Source organism: Syngnathus scovelli, chromosome 7, assembly GCF_024217435.2.
Source record: "Syngnathus scovelli strain Florida chromosome 7, RoL_Ssco_1.2, whole genome shotgun sequence".
Taxonomy (NCBI): Eukaryota; Metazoa; Chordata; class Actinopteri; order Syngnathiformes; family Syngnathidae; genus Syngnathus; species Syngnathus scovelli.
Genome location: NC_090853.1, coordinates 9,349,747 through 9,362,310, shown reverse-complemented (window position 1 = coordinate 9,362,310; position 12,564 = coordinate 9,349,747). Strand labels below are relative to the sequence as shown.

At 41.0% G+C, this 12,564-nt stretch overlaps 1 protein-coding gene across 3 annotated transcripts in view; it reads right to left on the bottom strand.

Moving 5' to 3' along the window:
* The window catches only part of ets1 (v-ets avian erythroblastosis virus E26 oncogene homolog 1), a 39,080-nt gene that overhangs the window by 5,737 nt on the left and 20,779 nt on the right, over positions 1-12,564 (bottom strand). For all 3 annotated transcript variants that reach the window (XM_049726537.2, XM_049726536.1, XM_049726538.1), the window contains 5 exons: positions 4,804-4,923; positions 4,151-4,351; positions 3,811-3,888; positions 2,388-2,633; positions 1,131-1,391 (listed from right to left, as the gene is read on the bottom strand). In XM_049726537.2, the coding sequence (XP_049582494.1) occupies positions 1,131-1,391; positions 2,388-2,633; positions 3,811-3,888; positions 4,151-4,351; positions 4,804-4,923 (906 nt within the window). The remainder of the gene's footprint in view (positions 1-1,130; positions 1,392-2,387; positions 2,634-3,810; positions 3,889-4,150; positions 4,352-4,803; positions 4,924-12,564) is intronic.

The following is a 12,564-nucleotide window of genomic DNA, read 5'->3' as shown; positions in this document are numbered from 1 at the left end:
TGTCACCACTTGCGAGCATTAGAATATAATATACTATGATGCAAGGCTGACAGATTTGATTGCAAATGGTTGTTAAAATGTTGGTTAGCCAGAGGAAACCATAGAAATGTTGACTACGTTTTCTGTGCACCGCCACCTCATCACTGCAATACAGAGTCACGTATCATGTCACCACTGATCAAAAAAAGGATTCTGCTTAACTTCTTAATCCACACATAATATTTTATGAACACATGAGTTTCAATGTTAGTTCTAAGAATGCTGACTTTTTACATGAAATTTTCAGATCTTTTTTTGAACATATTGGCTAATGCTAAGGGTGTAGCACTGAATGCATGGCTGTAGAACTGAATTGCATCTAAATGAGTCGGCACCAAGTGACAGTATTTTAGTGTTGGACTGAACAGTCAGACCCCACTCTTTGTTCTCTAATTGTGTTTTGAAGCTATTATGTAATTTATTTGTGTTATTTATTTATGTTTTTTAATCACTTTTTTAATCACTTTCAATGCTGACAGTGTTCCATTTTTAAAATGTTTCAGTCAGTTTAGCAACTGTTTAGATCCCCCGTCGCTTTTAAAAGTTTTAAAAGCTGTTTGTGTATGTCAATGTGTGATTAATAAATACTTAAATGAACTAATATAGATTATACATCCTCAAAACATTCGTTAACAACTGTTGTTTAGGTTTGGATACTATTATAAGACATGCAAAACTGAGTGTTGGCCAGAACTGGTAGGTTTGAGCTACATTTGCATCAGGGGAAGTTTGAAGATTTACATTATCTGCCTCTGAAAATGCCACAAAAGATGAAGTGATAATTTGACTCGGGTTGGCTATGTATAAGGGCAGGCATATTTTCAGTTTCAGCAGCATTGCTGAGACAACCTGGAAAAAAAGTAGGTTGAGATGCGGGTTAGAGATTAGAAAGAGGCAGGTTAGAAGTGAACAAAAGAGAGAGAGAGAGAAGCAAAAACAAGAAAGAAAAAGGAGACTGCGCAAGCACTATGTTTTTTTTGTGTGTGTATGCAAGAATTTTCCTTGCTTCGTTAAAACCACATATGTCATTTTTGGAAGCAACAGGACACCAAGTAGTAGCGTTTGAAATGATGTCCTACTAAACAGCTCACCTGTGTATCCTGCAAGCGCCGCTGCTGGAATGACGGGTTTGTCTTTGCTGAGGTCCGAGCGTTCCCTCACATAGTCTTTAAAGGTGCCCTTGGGCTTGTGGCCGTGCAACGCTGTGGGGTAATCCTCCGAGTCAAAGCTGTCGTACGAAGGTACCCGCTGTAGACTGTTGAACGACGACTGGCTGCTCCAGGACTGCGTCAGACGGTCACAGCTTTCGTAGCTCTCAATACTCTCAAAAGAGTCCTGGCCACCCAGTTTACCTGCACAGAAATGGAAAAGGTTAAGAAAAAAACCCCACAAAAAGTCACATTAGATACCAAACAATCCTGACAATTGTGTGAAAGTGTCTTCACCTTAATACATAATAAGCTAGCTTTCGGCCCAAGATAATGAAACATTAGAAAATACACCTCACTTTCTTGACAGTAGTCCTTTGTATGGTTTGACCTCAGCATTCCACACCTCATTTCACTTGTAACCACCATTTGGAGTTGATTTCAAATAGTAGAAAATCACACAAATGTCTCGCTATTTTTGGTCTTGGAAAAGATAAGGGCTGCCTTTCATTGGTGAGTCATTAACAAATGACAGATAATGCAGCACCTTGATTGATGCTGAAATCTTCAACTGGCCCAATTGGAGCCACATGTGGCTATCAGTCGAGCCACAAAAATACTTTCCCACGAGAGCACAATACGGGGTTGAAAAGTAACATGTGGTGTGTGGGATGCACAGGGATTGGATCTTAGTGGCTAGGGGGAATTTGTACAGTACACAAAGCACTTGTTCATAGGTGGAAGTTGAGGACACAGTCCAAGTATTACCATATATAAATGTCATTATCATTAATAAAAGAATGGTTGAAGCTAAAATTTTCAAACTGCCAACTTACAAACACCTTAAAGAGCATTTATTTGTTTTAGTGTGGGACTATAAAGGCAGATAGTGGTGTGTCTCTATCGGGTTGCGCAACCCTCGCCGCCCCCCCAAAGAAAGTTGCTGTTTTTCCTCGACCTAGAACAGTGTGAAAAGAAGGTTTGCCGAGACCACAAACACATCAAAGGACCTGTTTATCTCATCTGGTACCATCAGCACACTCAGACAGCAACGAAATGTGCACAAGCAACACCGGCATGGCTCACAAAAAAAAAAAAAAATCGTGCACATTTTAGTAAACAACATGAGGATCTGCACACTACAGAACCAGGCAGGTTATTCTGAACTTCAAATTAATCCATATGTTTTGACCCTCTCACCTCTGCTAAGACGTCCCACACACATGTTGTCAGGGGATACCACCTCTTGTTTGACGGAGAAGTAGTCGCCCTGCAGGGGGTTGAGGGGTGCGTCCCGTAGGATGACTGCAGGGTATTCGCTCTCGTACTTGAGCGTCAGTAATTCCTCTGAGCTGATGGGGTGAAGCGTCTGATACGACTCTGTGATGAAGCTGGGCTCCGAGTATTCAGAGGGGGGAACGCACTGGGCATGCTCGACGCCATAGCCTGAAGATGGGGGGGAGCAGAGAGAAAGCAGAGCAGGAAAAGGAAGAGCAAAACAGTGGAGTGGGATCAATCTTTTGAGCAAGCCGCGTGATTATCCTTCATGTGAAAACTATAACAACTGTGGCAGATGACACAGCCAAGGCTTCACAGATATCATGGCTTTAAAAAAAAAAAAAAAAAAACATTCACCAATGTGACAACTGTTTACATCTCCTTTGATTGTTTGTCATTCAAAATGAGCTCCTCGGAATAGTTCCTGTTGCTATGTGTGCTAACCTAGCCCCTTAACCACTTTGACCTCAAAACACTCTTGTTCTGTCCTTGCATTACATGTTAGCAATGAAATGAAGACATGACATTTTGTCTGTAGATCTGAATTAGGGTGCAAATAATATTTCTTTCTGTCTAACAAGTGAACATGGCATCAACAGCAATGTCACCCGCCAGAATTGTCTGACACCTACGTATACTCCAGAACATAGATTGCTAACTAACACATGGACAAAGAAACTAAAATATAAAGCAAATATAATGTTTTGTGTTCCCTGGCTCTGATGTGTTTAAAAAATTATTTATTTTATCTTAAGTACTCTAATTAGGATCCTCATCATTTTCAAAATTAATACAAACAAAAGAATTAGATGTTGTTTAGTTGTCAGCTTTTGAACATTGTACTCATTTGCTGTAGTGTCGTTTCAGTATCGGTAGTACTACTATAGTATCAAAGTCAAACATTTAAATAACGACACAAACTTGCGTAGTTCTTGTTTTGATATATTCTAATAATTGTGATTAGTGAATTACTGTGTGATGCATTCTGACTTCTTATTCAAGCAACAACATTAGATCAGAAATGAACATGGATCGACAGCTCTTGCGATTGATGGCACTGTGACAATCAAAATGTTGCGACTGATTATGTTGGATAGGATTTCAAAAATCCTCAAGGTTTTTTTTATACATGAAAGGAAAATCAAAAAGGCAATAAAAAGACTGTGCTGGAAAGGATCAATGTTTTAGGCAAAATTATTTATAATCACACAACCATTGGGCTGCATTAAAGGTAATTAAACATAGGGAAACGTTTTGTCTTCAAGGTTTGAATGTCCTGGCCTATTTTCAGATGACATCCTATAATATTGCAACATGAGTGAAATTGAGTGTGGCAAGTACTTACTGACAAAGTAGTCTGAGGTATAACGGGATTCCTGGAAGTTGGAGGTCAGTCCGTTGTTGGGGTAATGCTTTGTGTCTTCTTCATGAAAAATAGATAAAGAATCAGTTGCTAAGCGTCAGTGACCTCGACATTGATTTTATGTATCACGTAACTGCATACAGCAATATGAAATATTAATGACTTCAGCTAACGTGCGCCTTCCTGTTTGGCTCCTGTTACTACAGCAAATATCGACTAAGTGAATACAAGCAGAGATCACGTCTCTTGTGTGGGTTTCTCACATTTTACATTTTAGCGTCATCGACCTTCTAGCCTCTGTGTGAGAAAATGGCTGATTTACCTTTTTGAAGCATTTCTAAATGTTCCCAAAGGATGTCGCCCACAAAGTCAGGTGCTAAGTCTAGGAAGCGCTCCTTGCCCATGGCGCACAGGCTGCCGCCATTCATGCAGAATCTGTCAAAGTCGACGTTCTTCAGACTGAACTCGTTCACAGTCCACGTGAGCCACGCTGCTACATGGTTTTCCGTCCATTGTCTGGGGTCTGGAGAGGATCAGAGGGGATAACTGAATTTTTCAACATTCGTTTGCCGCACACGGTGGTAAAATGCTTTGAATAGAACTGGCTATAATCAGTCCTCTTAAATCAAACAGTCAGGCATCAGTGGATGTAAACAAGCAGGAACTAATGAAGGTACATCTGTACAATTCCACTGACAAATACCGTACAGCAGTCCTTCTGTTACCAACAGCAGGAATAGGCTCTGCATTTGGCATCAATTAGGAAGCTAGGTAATTACTCTGCTGTCTACATTCTATGGATGTTGCTGCAGTCAACCTGAAATGAATCATATGAGGCCATTTTTTGCATATCTTGTATCTACTGAAGGATCTGATGCTTCGTATGCAGCACATTGTGGTTTTGAGAGCTCACTTTTTGTAATAATGGAAACTCCCTCCATTAAAACAACTAAATGGTGTACAAGCAAACGGTACCTTTGGGGATACCCAGTCGCTGCTGTTCTTTGGTGAAGCCACTAAAAGTAGCCTTTAGCGCTTGGGACATCATCTCTTTACTTCCGGGGGTTAGCAGGGGAACATCTCCACACTCGGGATCTGCCAAATCACAAGTTACACAGAGGAATGAGTTTGATAAGACTGTGAAGAAATTGTGTTAACTAGTTTATTGGGAATTTTACTCACAAACAAAGGGAAAAAAATGCAGTCTTACAGGTAGTTTCTGCGACTAAATAATACTTATAGAAACACAAACCTGACTGTAACAATCATCATCTTAAACATTGAATGTCATAAATGTTTGCCTTAAGTGTCAAAGCATTTCAATACATTCTTTTGGGAAGACCATGCAATGCATACATGTGTACCGAAGCAAAGGTTTTTCACCTGGAGTTCAGTTTCTAAATAAACACAAGATGTGTATTTGCTGTTTCTCTAATGGCTGCCCTCTACCGCACATTAGGTGGGTGGGCGGTGGCTAACGCCTGGTGCCCATCAGTGACACCATGACCCCCTTTAAAGCTCTCCTACAATGTTGCCCCAACACAGTGGACCCACTGTCGCCAGACCAAGCATGGGGTCAAACCCTGGGAAGGGTCAAGGGTCAAAAGATGAGGTGATGTCATCTTGGCTGTAGGCAAGGGCGAGCCAAGTTGGGGGAAGCTATCTTGAGGGTCTCAGTCAAACACTACACTTACTGTTCTCTGCTCACAGCCAGTGGGCACCCAGTGGGGAACAAAACTTTCTTTGATGCCTTTAAACAGTGCCTGATGACTCGCGCTCATCTAATTAGATTGACCAGATTTAAGAAGTGTGGGACGCACATGAGGCCAACAAGGGCGATGATAACAGAACAATGGGCAAGACCCGAGGCCACCTACATACATTACAAGGACAGACTGCAAAAAACGAAATGGACAAATGTACTACAAATCACAAAAAGTTCAAATAATTGTCAAAAGTGTGCACGCTGTAAGTTTAATAAGCAAGACGGACAAGTACAATGTGTTCTATTACTATTGCCAGTAAGACATTGTGTCATTATATTGCCTGATAAGCTTGAGTATATATGAGTTACAGTTTAACCAGATTTTGAGTGCCTTGAAGATGCATCATCATTTTGCATAAGGCTTACTTTTGTGAAGCGCTTGGTTTGCTCCCATGATTGATAGAAAAACCATGTAAAATATGTAGCTCCAATGTTTTGGATGGATATAATAGATTTTAATCAGTAACATCAGTCACCTTTGACATAAGTTTGCAAATTGGGATCATTCGAGTGCTGTTAGCACTGTGAATGATGTATAAAAAAACAAAAATATATATAAAAAAAGCAGGGACCTCATAGCAGTTGCTGCTCTAGTTCTCATAAACTGTTGTGTAATGGCAGCATCACATTTTCAGACACCTCTTCTCGGCTGGTGGTTTTATCAACCTGCAGCGCGCACTAAAGCGGCGTACGCTTCTCGCCTGCTATGACCACTCACTGACATCTCGACCCAATTTGGAATTCACAGGAAATTTCCCTCCTTTCGCCTATGCAACCAATCTCAGTCTATAAAATTGGTTGTTGTTTTTTTTAGTTCCTATGCTCGGTGTCAAAAACAAAATAAGTAATAGTTTTACCCTGTGTGATTTAGTAGTATCTTGAAAAAGTATATCTGTGGAATGGCAAAGTTGGTGATCATAATTTTGAAAGCTACTATAATATATAATTTGCTGCAAATAGAATAAACACCAGACTTACAGGGTCATTTCAACTGACACACACTTTTCCTTTCCATTTGATGATAAATTGTTATTATATATGTATGCACTACTTATGCAGCCTCGGAATACAAAAACCTGCTTTTCTCATCTCCATTTGATTTTTTAAAAGAAGGCTAAATGTTACAAATGCTGAAAACTGAGATGTGATTGGGGCTCAGACAGTCTATGCTTTGATGTAAAGGACACGGCAAAGTGTGGCCTTTTATTTAAACTGGATCGAGTCGAGTTTGTCTGCAGTTTCCAACTGCTTGAGCCTTTCCCTCCCCATTGCTTTTATCAGCCCTTACAACTTTTAACTCTAACCCACTGTAACACAAAATCCTCCATCAAAGACGTGCAAGACTTCGAGCTGCCATTTAATGCTCTTTGATGCAGGAAACATGAGCTACGGTGAGCGTAAATGCCAAAACTGCAATGGGAGAGATTTATTTTGTTTGCATTAGGATAATGAAGAAGATAATCGCCCATTAGTCCCACAGTAAATAATTACATTAGTATGCTAATGGAAGAAGTGGTATTAGTGGTAACCGGAGATGAGTGTGTTTGTCAAAAATATTTGTAACTGACTCAAACAAGCAATCTTCCAACTGGTTGCCGGACATTTTCTCTTTTTAGTCGTGATATCCGTTGTTTAAAATGAGTTTTAAGTGATACAACAAAGGATATCGAAATGTTTCTGTTTAAGGAAAAGACACACTTATCACAGATTGTTTTCTCCAAGTATATTGATTTTTTAAGCTTTTGTGAATTGCACTAAAGACAGGCACGCCAGTGCAGACAGGACATACTCCATTCTAAAGGACTAATGGTAATAGCACTATCATCTCTGGGAATGATCCATATGAGCCTTATCTGCGGCAGAGAGCTAATGTGCAGTGTGCATCCATTAGTGAAAGAGGCTAAGCTAGCATCATTCTAGGTGGTATCTAGTAAATGATGCCCTTATAGGATTTCAGTGTCTGCAAGTCCCATTAGAAACACAATGGTCAAGCAAGTTCAAGCATCCACAAGTCATCACTTTCCACATTAGGCAGTGTGGTTCCGCCCACTTAGCTTGCAACTGCAGGAGTGGCACTGTCAAGACCCAATGTGGAAAATACATTGTAGAACATATAGAATAATTTATTTTATATGTTGTCTATTCAGAGAAGTGAATCAGTTGTTTAGGCATTGATTAACCACACCTCTCTGAATAATGGGCAGGCTGCTGACTGTGCTGTTTTCACAAAAGGAGTCTCACAAACATGCTGTGCACCTTGAAAGTTGCAGGCTTTTCATCCAAGCCCATTCCCAACAACCAGCAAAGGTTTTAGAAAGACCTGAATGACAAACATCAACTTCTGGAATAAATAAGCCTGAGCACCAGACAGGTGTGACCTTGAGCTCTTTGCAGTCTTTTCTTCAAAAAGAGTATGCAGCAGGGCAGGGTTGAATAGGATACCCAAGGAACATCCTGAGGAGGTAGGTGCTTCAGGACCGCTAAGTATGGGGGATGAGTCACCAGCCTGTAATATGATCTCATGAACGGGAGGTCTCACAAGGCTCCCTCATTTTGAGTGTCTCTGGTGTGACATCACTGTGGGATCTGTGCCATCTCCCAGGCTCTGTTGGAGACTCGTTTCATTCATAAAGCCTGCAGTCTCCACTTTTGTGATGCAATGATACAAGCAACGCATGCAACTAAAGGCAACACAATGGGACAATATGCTTATTATCATCCAACTGAGCTATAATTAGCCCTGCAGAGTTGATTCTGTGAATGGCTGCGGGTCGGTATGAGAAGCAGACATGTGGGGAATTTAAAAAAATAAATTAGAAACTTTGCTCCTCGGTCTTTAGAAAAACATCTTAAGAGTCAATTTCCTGTGGCTGTTCACCTCCTTTGGGTAATCGGGCAAGTTGTGGGTTCAGGTAAAGGTCAGATACTTAAGAACCACCACTAAGGTGTTTGCGAATATCCCACAAAACATGCATCTAGTTCCAGTTAAAGCAAGGGGGCGGGGGAGGGGGGGGGGGGGAGGGGGGGTCTTACAATTGGCACTTTAAAGCATGGGCATCTACCCACAGCTGACCAGAGGTGACAGTTGTATCTGGGAGAACCTTTGATGGAGATCTTATCAGAACCCTTGGTTTGAAACCATGGGCTCACACACTCAACAGAAATGAAGGGAGCCCATTCAGAGTGATGAAGTGTCGGCTCTTGGCGGCAGTGGAGCAAGAGGACAGCATGGCAGTCTGGTTTTGAGAGGGCTGCTTGTTCAGACGGCTGTTTAGATTTCCATCTCAGTTCCAAAGACCAGGAATAGAAGCGCAGAAGCAGCTCTAACCAACGTGAAGGCTAGGCTGCTCCTAACGCAAGGACAGTGTTGGCCATATCCACTACACAAACCAGGACCAGCCCTCCTGCACAGACTATGATGCTGAAACTGTAGTTTTATTCTTAGACAGCAACCACTGTATTTTGGCTGCCCTGTTGGAGCACAAGCCTGTGGTGGTGTATGGAAGGCTGTGCGGTGTGAAGCCACTCCTGCTGACATTTGTCATTGGCAATGAAACTGGAGTTGTCCCGCATCATCACGACCACAGACACGGCGGCTACTGAAGTAGACAATAAGTGAGACTAATACAGCACAGCGGCCACACGATTCCTTCTATTTCCTCTCCATAAGTCTCTCAAATCACATTAGCGTATGATGTGCTAGTGCTACTGTTTCTGCTTATCTCCCAGCCCTTAGCCCTCAGAGACGCTTAACATCTTTTCACCAGTATTTTGATGGTACTTTTTCTTTGTGGTAAGTGGGGAAACTAAACACTTTCAGCATGATTTGGCTGCCAGTTAGCTTGCATGTCCTTCTTATGAGCAGCATTCTGAGTTTCCAAAGTGTGAAAAGGACTGTGGTTTAGGTGTACCTCAAGTTTCAGTAACACACTTTTCGCAATATATCACCAAAACTTATTTTCTTCAGTTAAAACACAACCACAGAGTGCAACATCTGCCATTTGTCACCTATAAATTTAATGGGTGGATGATCAAGGTTCTTGTCAGCTACTATTTGTTGTTTTTCATACAGTTTTAAGAGACGTCTTTTTTTTGAGACGTTGTGAAATTCTATTATTTTAAGGTCAAACACCTGACTAAGCTGACCATCCCATACCACTACCAATGCTGCTACTGAATTCAAGATTTTGGATCCTACCAAGGAATATTCCCAAACTAGGCAGGGAAAAATGAGACTGACCAAGTGTTCCACTGGAGAATGCAGGTGGTTCAAGTACAGGCTCCATCTTTGATATAAACAAACAGGGGATGCTCTGGGGGGACTGTTTGGGCATTAAACCAAACAGACCACACATCTGACAAACAGTTTACTGTGAGTGTTGCAATTTTTTCCACAAAACATGGCCCATTTTTTCATCGAAACCGATACATTCTGCAACCAGGTCCCTTACGTAAGACCATATTATTTGGGACAGTCACATTATCAACAATCGGTGGACCATTGCTTGAGGAAGAAAATTAAACAGGTTGCAAATTAGAGTCAACTTTAATGTTAGATATTCATTTTTTCCTTTGTCATACAACGACTGCTGCTGTAAATTAGTGATACGTACACATCAGTTGTTCACTTAACTGAAGAATTATGCCGATCACTGTTTAATTGCATTGAATAAATCGAGTAATGTGTTGTTCAACCAAAGTACAGCGTCATGGTGATTAATTAATACAACAGTCTGTTACCAAGAAAACAGTTCAGAACATTTAAAGTAAGATTGTCATCTCTAAAACAACATATTGTTTCGGCAAAATAAAATCTATTTGGTCAAATACACAGCGAAAATGTCTTTAGAACCAAAGTATATTTATAAATCTGTAACTTCCCGCTGTTTTTTGTGTGTCTTTAAAAAAAACGAGGCCTTAGTCCTAGTGGTGGGAAAGTATGTATGTGCAGGAGGCAAACCACAGACTGCAGATGGATACTTGATAAATAAATGTCTCCCCCATACTACAGTGTTTTCATCCCACATGCTTAACATTCCTCCTCAGTTTTACAATCACTAATGTATGGCACCCAGCTTTCTTATATTCCTCTAATGTGACCAAAAATGACGAGTAGCCTCAATGGCAAAATTGCTCCAGTACCAGATGATGAACGGTTTTTCTATTTTAGGCTTGGTGTAGACTCTGTGAGTATTAAGAGCATTAAAACATCTGGCAACATCTCTCAGTTTGCCTTGCTTTAAGACACATTTGAGTTTTCTTGAAACTAAGCAGCTGAGCTCAGAAAAGTTTCCAAAACAAGTCCGTCGGATTAGTGGAAATTTACTACTCGGTGTTTTGCAATCCTAGATGGGTTTGATTTGAAGTTATCATTGATGATAAAATCTGCTTCTCGTTGTGTTTCTGACTCATCACATCAAAGTGCGTGTTAGGGGAAGGGGGTTTAACATTAACGTCACACTACCAATGTGACTGGTCATAATGAGACCAAATGACATGTCTTGCCAAATTGTTGCCTGTTGACTCACAACGTGACCAACTGACCATATAAATATGCACTAAACAAACACATGAGGATTCCTTAGAATCCTGAGGCTTTTCTTTTCATGCATAAAATGATTCAGAGTATTCCCCAGTACGTACGATCAGTCATTAATCGTGGAAAAAAACAACACATAAACATATTACAACAATTTAACGGCTATAGTGTCTCTACTTTGTGTCTTTTGAATTGCCTTCATTGGCATTTGCAGGATACGCTGACGTAATTAGGCAAAATGTCATCGTCTTTCCATTTATTCACAGCCTTCATATATCTGAGAAAATATTTTTCATCTACTCCACTACACCCACCTAAACATGAGGCAGCAAAACGTTAACCAGACAGCCACCCACACAAACACACTCTTCTTTATCAGGTTTACTTTGGCAACCCATTCATTCAATACACCTCTGATGCTAAAGGGAGGTATCAACAGTTGTAGCCCATTTGCTCACCTTCTGCCAAAAAGCTTGCCAACTGCGTCAGCAGGTGTTGTGCAGAAAGCACTTGGAAGAGAGAAAACAAGCGAAGAAAATCTGGAACTTGTATATCGAACAGAATGAGGAACATGGGCCCCAAGTGGCGAAACCAGCTGTCTTCCTTGACAGTGGGCTAACACTTAAAGAAGACTTATATTATAGGATCCAATGTGCCTCAATAGTCCTCTGAACGTCACATGACTGATCCACGTATGCATTTGTTTACGCCGCCATACCAGCAGGGTAGGAGTGATATTAGCCGAACAATTTACAATACAGAGCAGCGATAAAATGAACAATCCGTTCAAGTGGACTCACATCTCACTTGAAATGCTTATCTCATTCAAACGTATCTAAGTGTAACCTACACTTGCGCATTGACGTTGTGTATCAAAGTCAACGGCAGACAAAGGGAGACGGGAGATGCCATACAAACATTCCTCTCTGACGATAATATGCTATGACCGTTCTTTCAACAGAAACATTCGGATTTGCTGTTTGTTTCCGTTTTCTATCCTGCCAAAATGATCTTTTACATGTGGCACATCAACAAGACAATGTGAAGCTATGGAGCAGCAACAACAAAATCTTACATGTTGGGTAAACGTTGTAACTGGACAAGTCATAGACCTGTCACCTATGTTGGCCGAAATTTGATATTCCCATTGCGATGGATGCTGCGAGGCAGAAGTTAAGTGCCGTGACTCAGGTACTAATTGGTAGAAACGTCTGGCGAGGAGACAAAGCACGGAGGAGATACTGCATGAATGTGATGTGAAACTGAAGGAGTCCGAGGAACACTGGGGAAGAGAGTTGATTGAGTGGGTGGGGTGTGCAAACCATTGGAAAGAGTTACAAAAGCTCATTTCATTTTGTCTGCCAAGGCACATATTTTCTCTTCATGCTTGTGCCTCAGTTGTGCAACGCGAGTAAAAAAACAGGTTGTTGAA